This window comes from Lissotriton vulgaris, chromosome 9 (genome assembly GCF_964263255.1).
Source record: "Lissotriton vulgaris chromosome 9, aLisVul1.2, whole genome shotgun sequence".
Classification (NCBI taxonomy): domain Eukaryota; kingdom Metazoa; phylum Chordata; class Amphibia; order Caudata; family Salamandridae; genus Lissotriton; species Lissotriton vulgaris.
Window position 1 is genome coordinate 599,503,220 of NC_141697.1, and position 12,604 is coordinate 599,515,823.

Consider the following 12,604-nt stretch of genomic DNA (forward strand, 5'->3'; position numbering starts at 1 on the left):
ATGATATAATGATACTGGCTGGTGTTGGCATGTAAAATGAGGCAATAATATTCTAAGTATTAGTAGAAATTTTATTTGCAGAGACACAAATATCAAAGTGTTGGTCAATAGGTCAGTTATCTTAGTAATGTCAATTATAAACAAAAATGAAGAATTCAGATAGTAATAAAAATAAGACCAGATAGATACTCGGGTGAGTAAAGAGATCTAGTTAGAGGTCTCAGACCATTGAAAAATGAACACCGGGGTTCAGATTTTAAAAGAATGCACCTAATCATTCAATGGCTTATATATTACACTCAAGAATTTGTACAGAAACAAAATCAAATCGCAATATTTCTCACCAGTGTCCAAGATGTTCACGATCACGAACATGGAGTCACAGGACAATGACTTGTTCAAAAGTACAGGTGATATATTTTCATTCATAAGTAATGGGATGGAAAAAGTGATATCAGATCCAATCCCAGTTCTATTGGAAAGCTCAAAACATCTTGGCATAACCCTTATTGCTAGATGTAGATGGTGCGATGGTGCTTTGTTTGCAATGCTAGTTCTTTGATTACAGAACTGCGGAAAGCAAATGTCCCTCTCTTGTTTGTTATCCATTTACAAAAAAGTAGAAAAGTAAGCAAAAATATTTTTAAAAAGAATGCTTTTGCTACATAAGTGGGAAACATTTTGGGGTCGGTACTAACCCATATGGATATATTTAACTTACTTTAGATTTTTATTAATTCCCTTGCATCTATTATTATGACTTTTATGCTTTTCTAGAAAACAGAATACAAAATAAATAAATCTAAATAAAAGGAGGACGATAATAGTCTTGTTGTTCTTGGGTCCATCAGCCTCAAAATGCCAGACAGTGATACTGTATTTGGTATCACTGATACAGATCCCAAACCCATAGTTTCTACAGCTGCTGTGTGCACGGTTGGTGCATTAAAGACAGGAGTGGCTGTGCTTCCCTAGCAGTGTAAATCTATAATTCCTCAGAATAATCTAGTGGTAAAGGAATTTCAGGTGATCCTGAAGCATGAACAAAAGGCGTATAAAGCACTTTTCTATGGTCATTCTATATTTGATCAATTTACAGTAGCTTGTATTAACTAATGTTGCTTTTCCTTTCTTAACAGGTCCTCTCATTGCAACCTCAGTATTTTCATTAAGTCCTAAAGAAAAGGGAGATGCCTGCTCCAGGGACCTTCAGGACTTAGAGATACATGGTAGTATTTGCTTTTTCTAAAACAAAGTAGCAGAGCAGAATTGATCTCAAAACAGTAGATGCATTGTTGGATCACATTTTTCCAAATACCTATATTGTCGACCTGCCACTTCAACAGGGTGCCAACTTTGGAAAGACTAAGGTGTGTTTCAAATTGTCATTACCATGAGTGCAAGCAGAAACTTTAGAATGGCATGTGTTGGGTTCCAGTTAGTGTGGCTTATTCTCCCAACGTTTACCCTCAGAGTGGAAATGTTGTTCATACTCCTCTGTATGCAATCCATGTAGCCACTCCAGTCCATGAAATGGTCATCTTCTTACTCCACTCCCAAGCAGACTTCACACCTTCACCTTTACATCACCTTCAAGGCTAGGTCTTTTACCTCCTCCCTTGCATTGGTACACTCCCCTGATTCCTGGATTGGATTCCTGCCAGTTGACATGGCAGTTACTACCAAGTGATGAGAGGTAAAAAAAGGTACTGGAAAGGGATGTGACAAAATCAGTTGCACTCCAAGGGAAAACAAGACTATTAATTCTTGATTACACAGTTGGTACCAGATACTCTTCTGCTGACAAAGTTTGCATTAAGACAAAGATATAAACATGCACTTGCATGCTAAAAAACTCACATGCACACAGAGCAGCACTAGTTTTTTACCATTATGGAAGACGATGTTGGGTTGTAATTCAATCCAGATGCCTTAGGGTGTAACAGAAGTAATATTTAAAATGATTTTAATATTGCCCATTGGAACCAAAATACAGTGGTCTATAACACCTTGTCTAAAAAAAAGTGGCATTTTAAAGGCTTCTTAAGTTAAGTTAAGGCGAATTGTGTTTGTGAAATGCACGTAAACTGGCTGTAAAAATAGCTAAATATGGTAAAATGTAATCTGTCTTTGCAGCTCATCCAGGCAAGCCTGCCACAATTTCTTGCAGACTAACAAAATGTCAGCATGGTCACAGTCATATATACAACACTGGTATTGTAAATGTTGTGCAGTAATCCCACCTGTGGATATAGAAAAAAACTATTGCTAATGCTCCTGTACTCCTTAGTAAAGTGCAAAGTTTTCCACTAAACATGGCGCTAAGAGATACATAGGCCCTAATTACGATGTCGGGCAGATCGCCACCGACAGGCCGTCCCCAGCAAATTTTGATGCAGCTGGATAGACCACAGTGGTCGGGGAGTAAGACTGCTGCCTTGGACAGGATCCAAAAGCCCATCGGGTAGCGGTCGGAATCCTATCCTTATAATCGAGACGGTGCCTGCATCGTCATAGGGATTAGTCTATGCCTTTCTGATTGCTTTTTCATGGTGGTCCCACTGCCATCAAAAGGCAGACAGAAACATCGCGATTTCTTAAATTGCGATGAATGATGCATCCCAAAAAGTGATTTTGGAATCGCAAACGGACGAATTTTGCGATTCGCACCGTTTGCGTTAGTGTCTACTAAGCAGATGGAATTATAATATTTGATTGACCTCCCATTGACCTTCAGAGACCACTGAACGATTCTGTCAATGCTGTCAAGATAAATTCTTAAAATTAAATATTCAGAAGACAAAACGTTTAGGATGAGAAATTTCAAACTGAAGAACACTTTGAAGTTAGATGGAAAGGAATTGAAAGGTGTACACTGTTATGCATATCTAGGGGAAAACTTTGCAAGCAATCTACCCATTGTCCACGCAAAAAGAATGGTCCCTTGTTCAAAAATGGCAGCTGGAGCTCTTCATAAAGTTGACAACTAAATCGGTAGAAGATCAATTGAGATGTTAGTACATTCTGTTGAAGCAAAGCTTATATGCCTGTTGTTAAATGGCTCTGAAATGATTTCTTGGAAACGTGAACATTCTTGCGAGAGTGGAGATGGCTTTTTGGTAAACTTGTTATCATTGTGGAAGGAGACATCAACCTTTGCATTAAGATTAGAGTTAAGTATAAATGCTATGCAAAGGTTTTATCACATTTACATCGAGCAGACTTGAAAGTAGAAGGAACAGAGTCAAATATAATTAAAAAAAAGTCAGTTGGCGAAGAGTCACCAGGTCTTTTGCTTACAACTAGAACATGAGTTTGGGAACACCTGGGACCTGAGGAGAAGAGTGGGTAGCTGTTGGAGGTCAGTCAAGGTTAGAAGATAGAGATAAAACTACTGATAAGAAACTCCAATATGGAGATTGGAATTGCATAGTATTGACAGCGAGAAGACCCATGCTCCAGAAATATTTATTCTTTATACAATCACAAGAGGTCAGACTCTGGATGCTAATGATGAGGGTGGAGTGGCTCCATTCAGTAGAATTTGCTGGAAGTTGGACAAATACCTCTTATAATAAAGAGACTAAGCCAAATCTGTATGCAAGTGGTGCAAACTCTAAGGCCCATCTTGTTTTTTGTCTGCTAAATAAACGTCCGCAACAGTAAGTTTCAGTTTTTAGACAAATATCAAATGATAATGAAATTCTGCTATAGCTCTTAGTCCAGAAAGCCTGCTTTTTGTGATTTGGTGTAAATCGTTTCTGTAGTTTTGAAGATATTAAGCACCAAAAGTCTTTGTATATCTGGACAGTTGGGTTTGAGAGACTCTTGCGGGAGCCGCTTGATCCAAATAAAAAATAGAGCTGTCTTATTGGCCCAGGGGTCTTCTTTACCCATGGGCCATCTAGATACATTGCAAGAGCAAGCCTCAGATTGGCTGCCTGCAACATGAGGAAACATGTTGCAGGCAGCCATTTTGGGACTCAGTGATTTAGTCCCCTATCCTGCTGTTAGTTTAAAAAAAACTGTAAGCGGACAGATCCCGAATACCCTGCCCTTCTAGGCCCTGTGTTGCCAAAATATTTTTTTTTAAGTTGCAGCCCCATTGGAGTCCCACGCGATTGTGGCTTTTAAAACAAAGCAAAATAAATTAACACCCGCCAGCCATGTTATTTTTATGAAATTCTAGGAAGGGGGCATGTGGCCTACCTTCCCAAGCTACAGATGGGTCCCAGGGTCCCCATTACCCGGGCCCAGGTTTATGATAAAAGGGGATGGGACATGCTTACCTCCTTCCGGAGCCTTAAGAGGTCCAGCAGACCCCATCCCCTGGGGCCAAACACACTAGTTTTAAGGAAGGGGTAAGCAGCCCCTCTCCCGAAGTCCAAATGGGCCCCTGGGGCACTATCCCGAGGGCTAAACTTTAACTAGAGGGGAGGGGAACACATTCCACCACTTCCCTGAGACCCCAGCCCTTGTGCAGGCTCTTTACCATGCAGGAGCTGGCTTGAGCTGCGGGGGCTCCCTCTGCAGCCCCATCTGTATGTTTTGTGAGAGCCCCGAGTGCATTTAAATGGAAAAGGCCCCGGGGGATGGGGTCCCGGGGCCTCTTAATGCTCGGGAGGATGACCAAGCGCCACATCTTCTATAATTAATTTATGCTATTTAGGTTATCATTAAAATATGGCCTCGAGGGATAGGGTCTTCGAGGCTTGGGAACGGGGCCATGCACCCCCTGCCCTATAATTAAAGTATGACCCTGGGGGATGGGGACCCATTTAGGATAGCGGAGGGATTCCACTCCCTCCCGAATAATATAATTTTTGTGCCTCCGGGGAGGAGACGCCAGGGCCAATAGTGGGCTTGGGGAGGGGGACTGCATGCCAGGTCCTGCGACCAACCCTACGTAGCGTGTTGATTAAGGCAATGCGTGGTGGGTGTTTTGGATTTACGTATGGTACTAAAATATTACATTACATTAAAAATCACCTAGAAAGTAATTGAAAAAAAACAAAGGTTATAATTAGGTGAAACTTTCAATACCAATGTAGAGTTCAAAACTCTAAAAGTCACCAGATATAGTTCTCTCTAGTAACTATAACTTGTGCCCTCGCCATGCACTTCTAATTACATCACTGCAATATCTGAAATTACATCTTTGATGACAAGATTGTGCATGGCGGGGGTGAGAATTATAGTTACCATAAGGCTCGAGTTATAGTTAGTAGAGATAACAATAACGGGTAAATTTCAGTAATTTTTTTAGTTTAAAACGGTGCTTAATACAGTACTTTAATAATAATAATAATAATAGTTACATTTGTAAAGTGCCTGGTTACATTGAGGCCAGTGTGTCCCCGCGCTAAGGTAGCAGTAAAGAAGCAGCAGCAACAGGAAATAGATGAGTCTTCAGACCTTTCCGGAAGATAGATTCAGAACACTCCAGCCGGAGTGCCTGAGGGAGCGAGTTCCACAACTGGGCCGGCAAGTAACTAAACGAGCGCACACCATTCCTGGCTCTCTTGATTTTGGGGACATGCACCTTACCTTTCCTGCTGGACCTTAACAGTCTAGTCGGTACACAGGGAGTTAGAAAATCATGCAGATATATGGGCCCCTTTCTTTGTAAAATCCGATGACTCACACACAAGGCCTTGAACTTTACTCTCACCCTGATGGGAAGCCATTGTAGAGAAGCCAGCGCACCAGTAGCTGAGGCACTCTTCGGGAGCATGAGAACTAGTCTTGCTGCTGCATTCTGGATGCACTGCAAACGCTGGAAGCATCTAACAGTTGCATCCAGATACAGAAGATTGCCATAATCTAGGCGAGAGTTTACCAGAGCATGAACAAGGATTTTTCTAGATGCAGTGGGGAGGGCGTCAAGGGTTTTCCGTAGTCCCCGCCAGATGCCAAAACAGGCGTCTGCCACCAGCCTGGTGTGGTAATCGAAAGACAACTTGTTCTCCACCCAAACCCCAATGTTCTTAGCTTACTAGCAAGGTGTAGAAGTAGGACCCAATGACTGGGGCCACCATGCCGAAGACCATACTGATGGAGCCTTCCCTATCACCAACACCTTGGTCTTGCTGTCATTCAACTTTAGGCAGTTATTTGCCATCCATACAGCCAGTTCTTGAAGGCAGGATACAAAGTTGGAGGCAGCTCCAGCCCGGGCTTGGGTAAGAGAGACCACCAGCTGGATGTCATCAGCATAGGACAGGGCAATAATCCAAAATTTATCCGAGATTTTAGCCAAGGGGGTGACATAAAGATTGAACAATGTTGGGCTCAAGATAGAGCCCTGAAGCACCCCCTGGGTCAGCTTGATGTTCTTAGAATAATGACTGCCCTGCATGACTTGAAAGCTACGCTCAGATAAAAAAGATTCAATCTACTTTAATGCTCCGCCAGCTACACCCCCTCTTTCTAGATCATGAAGCAGGGTATGGTGGGCAACAGTGTCGAAAGCGGCACTGAAGTCTAAAAGAATTAAGGTCACTGCCTGCCCTTCGTCCACATACTTCTGGATGGTCTTGGTGGAGTAAAAAAGGGCAGATTCAGTGGAATGAAAAGCCCGGAAGTCAGACTGGGAGGAATGAAGAAGGTTGTTGTTACAAATATGTGCAGTAAGATGAGTAGTCACAATCTTTTCCGCAACCGTAGCAAAATACGGAAGCAGGGAGATGGGTCGAAAGTTGTCAAGCTGTTCAGCGCTAATATGAGGTTTCTTCTGTAAGGGAAGTACCACAGCCTCCTTCCACATTTCCGGGACCACTCCTAAGATAAAAGACAATTCTAAAAGATGTCTCATAAAAGGCTCAAGTGCGTCAATACTACCTCTGAGCACCCTGGGGGTAGCTGGGTCCCTGGGCAAGCCCGACTTGATGCTAGTGGCAATCTTTTTATGACTGTCCTGAGGGGGCACAGTCAATTCATAAAGACCTTGCATTTCAGAAACACCCATTAGATTCTTTCTCCTCTCTCTTACCATCGCGAGCAGAATCAGGAAAAAAAGAATCGATCTTCTCGACCTTATCTGCAAAGTACTCAGCAACTCGATTGCTTGACTCCTCGGAGCCAACGATAGTCACTGCAACGGATGCCAAGGAGGAAATTTCTTTAAAGACCTTGAAAAGCTCTTTTGTAGAGTTCTCTGCTGTTTGGATCTTTACATTAAAATAAGCTGCCTTCGCCTTCCTAATGAGCGAATGGTAGTTCTTAAGGCTAATTTTATATTCTACTTCCAAGTGGGCTGAGAAATCTTTTCTCCAGCGCCTTTCTAGGTGTTTACAGGTAGATTTAGCTGTTTGTAACTCTTCACTAAACCAAGGAGCTGATTTGCGTCTGTTAGTGGACATTTTAGTTGACCAAGGTGCAGTGCAGTCAAGAGCAACAATTATACGTCTCTCGAGAGCTTTACACACCCCTTTTACAGGGGGGACCATCCCTTAAAAAGGCCAGATTAAAAGCCCCCTGAGAAAAACCAGCCCACTTCCTTGTTTTTATACCGGACTTAGTTTTCTCCTGTGTTTTAGATAGGGGCAGCTTTATCCTAAACGTGATCAGAAAATGATCTGGCCACAACACCGGAAGCGGAGGCTCCAGTTCCAGCGCATCCTAGTTGGCGAAAATAGGGTCAAGTAAATGACCCAACTTATGAGTGGGAAGTTCAGATTTTAGGAATAGTTGCAGCACTTCTAATTCCTGGTGCAACACTTGTGCCCCAGAGATGAGTGCATCATCAAAATGCAGGTTTATATCACCCAGCACCAATAACTTTTCGTACCGGAGGGCAGGTTGAATAAGGTAGTCAATAAGGCTGGGTATAAACCTCAAATGGGGTCCCGGGGGTCTATAGATCAGTAGCCCCTTCACGACATAGTTAGTGGCTGTACTGATAGTGAAGAAGCCTGCCTCACCATCAGCTATGTCAGCAGGTGCAAGAGAGCATCGAATGTCATGTTTGTAAATGATTGCAATGCCCCCTCCCCTCCCTGACAGTCTGTCCACTCTCATAATTCCATGACCACTAGGGAGTGCCTCCAAGATTTCAGGCGCAGAGTCAGTATCCAGCCATGTCTCAGTGAGAAATATGACATCTGTTTGACCTTCAGATAATAGGTCACATATCTCAATTCTGTGCTCCCTCCAGGATCTACAGTTAATTAGAGATAGCCTCAGTGAGGGGCCTCCCTCCCTAATCTCTACTCGTTCATCCACCCTGAACGAGCAGTGGCTACATTGCCAGCTATCAACCTCAGCGTTTATGCTGTGCTTACATTTATCATCCAGACTTGGACAAAGAGCGCAAAGCCTCCGAGGGCTGTAGTGGCGTCTCAAGTCAAATCCAACAAGGGTTCTACCCCCTAGCCCTGGTCAGCCGCGGACGGGCGCAGACGGACTTGCTTTTGGCGGCGCATCCGCTGCCGCCACAGAAGCATGTTGATTTTAAAGGAGAGCCCTCCCAGCAACTAGACCGCTTTCCTCACCAACCAGAAGTACCTGTCTGTGTCTCCCCCGCCTTCCGCGCAACGGTAAACACAACGTCAGACCGAGGCTGGGAGACCAGATTATCGAGCACAGGTAAGCGTAGCACTTCCACTCGAACTCCTCACACAGAATTTTTTTTAAACCAAAACAATGCCCAATATTAAAAATTACGTTTAAAAGGGATTACTGTTTTCAAAACTGCACCGCAAGCGTACTCAGGAACACTGCCACTGTCCTTCATCCGCAACGCGGCCGCAGTGTCAAGCCGATTTTAAAGGACTAGACCGCTGCCATCACCAACCGGAAGTACCTGTCTCTGTCTCTCCCGCCCTCCGCACAACGGTAAACACCGCGACGGACCGAGGCAGGGAGACCAGATTATCGAGCACAGGTAAGCGTAGCACTCCAACTCGAACTCCTCGCACAGAAATGTTTTAAAAACCAAAACAAAGCCCAATATTAAAAATTAAGTTTAAAAGGGATTACTGTTTTCAAAACTGCACCGCAAGCGGACTTAGGAACACTGCCACTGTCCTTCATCCGCAACGCGGCCGCAGAGTTAAGCCGATTTTAAAGGAGAGCCCTCCCAGCAACTAGACCGCTTTCCTCACCAACCAGAAGTACCTGTCTGTGTCTCCCCCGCCCTCCGCGCAACGGTAAACACCACGTCGGACCGAGGCAGGGAGACCAGATTATCGAGCACAGGTAAGCGTAGCACTCCCACTCGAACTCCTCACACAGAAATGTTTTAAAAACCAAAACAATGCCAGATATTACAAATTAAGTTGAAAAGGGATTACTATTTTCAAAACTGCAACGCAAGCGGACTTAGGAACACTGCCACTGTCCTTCATCCGCACTGGCACTGACATTTTTGCCTAACTAAAGCATCACTGTAATATTTAATTTTTTCAGTGAAAATAATATGTAGACAAAGAAATGTGAGGATTAGGTAAAGTTTTAAAGATTGATCTGATGAAATAGAACAAGCATGAATATTGTAAATATTCATCTTAATAGTTTAGATGTATGAAGTGAATTTTAAAATGTCAACACTGTAATGGCTGTTAGTGTTTGTGTGCCCACTTTGTTGGCATGTAACAAACATAAAATAATTTGAAATTGAAGCTTGTAACTTCACTAGCATGCAGAAGGAAAGTGATTTCTAGGATTGTGGAGTTTTGGTCCTGATTTCCAATTGTCTGTGAAGAAGGGAAAGTGTGTACATTATCTCATGATTTGACTGCCATGTCTATACATTAATTGATACAAATATTCCCATAACTTCCATTTGTTTACCACTATTGAATGTGATGCACGTCTGTTCCTTCCAGTCTACGTCTGTATTTCCATTGTCTATATGCAACTATAGTAGAAATATGTGTGTAATTACTTGAGTGTACCTTCTTTTTTCCTCTTTACAATTGTACGTTTTTTGTGTGGCTGGTTATTGGTGATGGGCTTGCAGTTTTTATGTTAAATACATTAATTAGCTATTTGAATACAAATTCATGCTGTGGAAAGTGAAAATACATGTTTTTCTTTTTCATAGAACTTTTTGCCGCTGAACCTGAAGTGTTATTCATGCCAAATCAACATTTAAAGGATGCTGAAAATGCAGTTGAAATGAAAAACTTTGGGGATCATGACACAGGTCAGAAATAATTGACAATGACGTATTTTTTTTTTATTTTGAAAATAAAATTGCAAATCATCTACTGTAATTGGCTATAACCTAAAAACTGGGTCGGAAAGGTTAAAGTGTGGAATGGATGTATCAAGCCATTGCACAGACAAAATGTTTGTTTTATTTATACACTCCATTTTAAAACTTAATACAACTGCGTGAAATAATGCATGAATGGTCATGAGAAATAGGAAGACCTGTTTGTTCAGACATCACTCAATAATGGCAGAATAGTACCTTGTCTCTCATTTCTTTAGTGAGTGAATATTATGGGAGCAATGCGGTGTGTTGCCTTACAAGCAACATGCACTATTATATTCCTGCAGGTCCCCTTCACCTATCTGTGTTATTAAGTTCCCGGGCCTCATGAGCTAACCTCACTCCAATTACTACTCAGACTATTTAATTATTTCTGCTCAAAGTTAGCAATGCACATTTTATAGTTTTCCCACCAGTTTTGATCAATTTTGGAGGACAGTCCATTACAGAGATTCTTCAATATGTATGGTTTCCTTGAAATAGAAGGTCAATTTCGTTTTGTAAATAGCATTTCCATCAGCACTGTTATGCTTCTGAATACATAATTTAATTTTTATGTATTCCCATACTGTCATATGTGACTGCAAGGAAAAGTGCTGCAGTTAGGGAACTGTTTTTGTACGCTTGGTGATCTTAAACCCAACGTACGTTTTTTGATAATTTTTTTGTCTGGCTGCATACCGAGCAGTGTCCACAGGGAAAATGACTCTTCACTGATAATGTCCCTGATATTAGAAGGCAAGTTTAACCATACATACACAAGCACTGACTTTTCGGCATAATAGAAATGGAACATTGCCCATAACAATAGTCACTCCGGGTCATAACTCCCAAATAACAATTAAGGCATATTTTATAGTCTCTTTAGTCTTTGTAGTATGGTCATAGGACTTGTCGGTGGCCAGGGCTTAGGAGTAGTTAAAAAGAGGGGGAAAACAATCAAGCATCACAATCCACAATCAATGCACCAGAATGAAAGTACCAAACGTCCTTAAGATGTGAAATAAGACATCAGGCACCACAAGAACTAGACAGCACATACCAATATGGGATATGTGAACAGCAGTTGAACAATTTAACTATTGTTGCAAGAACAAAGGCCATTTCATAGTCCACCTCTGGTTGTGAAAAAAGGTATTCTTTTCATGTTTCACTCTTACGGTCGCCAGTAAAAATAGTGAAGCTTCACATTCTTGCTTTTCTGGTTCTCCTGTCTCTTTTGATGTGTGACTTGAGTCATATTTGGGAATCTGCATTTTTGCACCCTTCTAATGAAGATCCAATCTTCTCACTTTTGTTTTAAGTTTCATTGCCGTCTGTCTGGGATAAGTGTATGTCCACCTGAACATTTCCATAGCCTTGCTGAGGGCCTTATGGCCTTCCAAAGATCTATGTTAGAATCACCATCAGCCGGCACTACTTCGTTGTGCAACTAGCTCTTCAGCAAACTCTTCAAGCCTTTGATTCATCAGCAGGGAACTATCCTAGTGTCCTGGAGCAAGGGGCTTTCCCCTAATTTCCAGGAGTTCACTTTAGGACTCCAGGAAAGACAATAAGATTGCTTAAAATGATTTCTCTGGTCCACCTCCTCTCTCTGCCTTCCTCTCATGCCTGCAGAGTGATATAAATTACCTCAGCTTACTCATTACAACCCTCGCTATTTTTTATAGTCTCCAGTACATCCTACAATGACAAAATCTTATTTTCAATCGGTTCGCTGCAAGTCTTTAAGCACAGACATTACTGCCAGCTCTCCTTGGGATAAGCCTGAGGCCAACGCCGCACCCATCTCAGAATCAGTCTCATGACATTCACTGGTGGACAATGCTTTCTGTGTGAAAAAATCTTTCTTTTCTCTTTGAGTCTTTAGTTTCTGTTCCCTTTAGAAACATTTTCTCCAAGGGTCTGTCCACTCCCACCTGGTACAAAGAATCAGGAGTTTTTTTCTGGTCCAAATAACTTAACCCAGCATAGAAATGTGTGCTAGACTCCAAAGACCGTTGCTCTGTGGGAGAAAAAACTGCTCTCACCAAAGATCATCCCTCTGCATTGCCCTCCACATGCTGATATCCCAAGAGGATCTGCCTGTTCTCGTGTAGGTTGCATCCTTCCATTAGGAGTTGGACTTCTGCCACCATCTTCATGAATATGCTGCCCAGTTAGAGGGGATAGACAACCTCCAAATCCCCAGTTGAGTGTGGACCCACTGTCCAGGAGCAGGTTCTCCTGATGGACTTCCCATTCCTCCATCAATATCCACCGCTAACCCGCTACTCCACCACCCCAGTGCAGGAGAGTAACTCAAGTGAAGGGAGCTTTGTGGCAAGTGAAGGTCCATTGGATCTGCCCTATGTCCCTATTTCTAAACTCATGGATTAACTGACA

The 12,604-nt window shown here is 42.4% G+C and overlaps 1 protein-coding gene and 1 pseudogene across 1 annotated transcript in view; one reads left to right on the forward strand and one right to left on the reverse strand.

The window, feature by feature from the left end:
• Positions 1 to 12,604, forward strand: part of LOC147691934 (uncharacterized) — a 407,861-nt gene that overhangs the window by 23,424 nt on the left and 371,833 nt on the right. The window contains exons 3-4 of the mRNA XM_086939486.1: positions 1,140 to 1,229; positions 10,046 to 10,147. Of these exons, the coding sequence (XP_086795612.1) occupies positions 1,140 to 1,229; positions 10,046 to 10,147 (192 nt within the window). The remainder of the gene's footprint in view (positions 1 to 1,139; positions 1,230 to 10,045; positions 10,148 to 12,604) is intronic.
• Positions 6,395 to 8,734, reverse strand: LOC147691935 (uncharacterized; annotated as a pseudogene).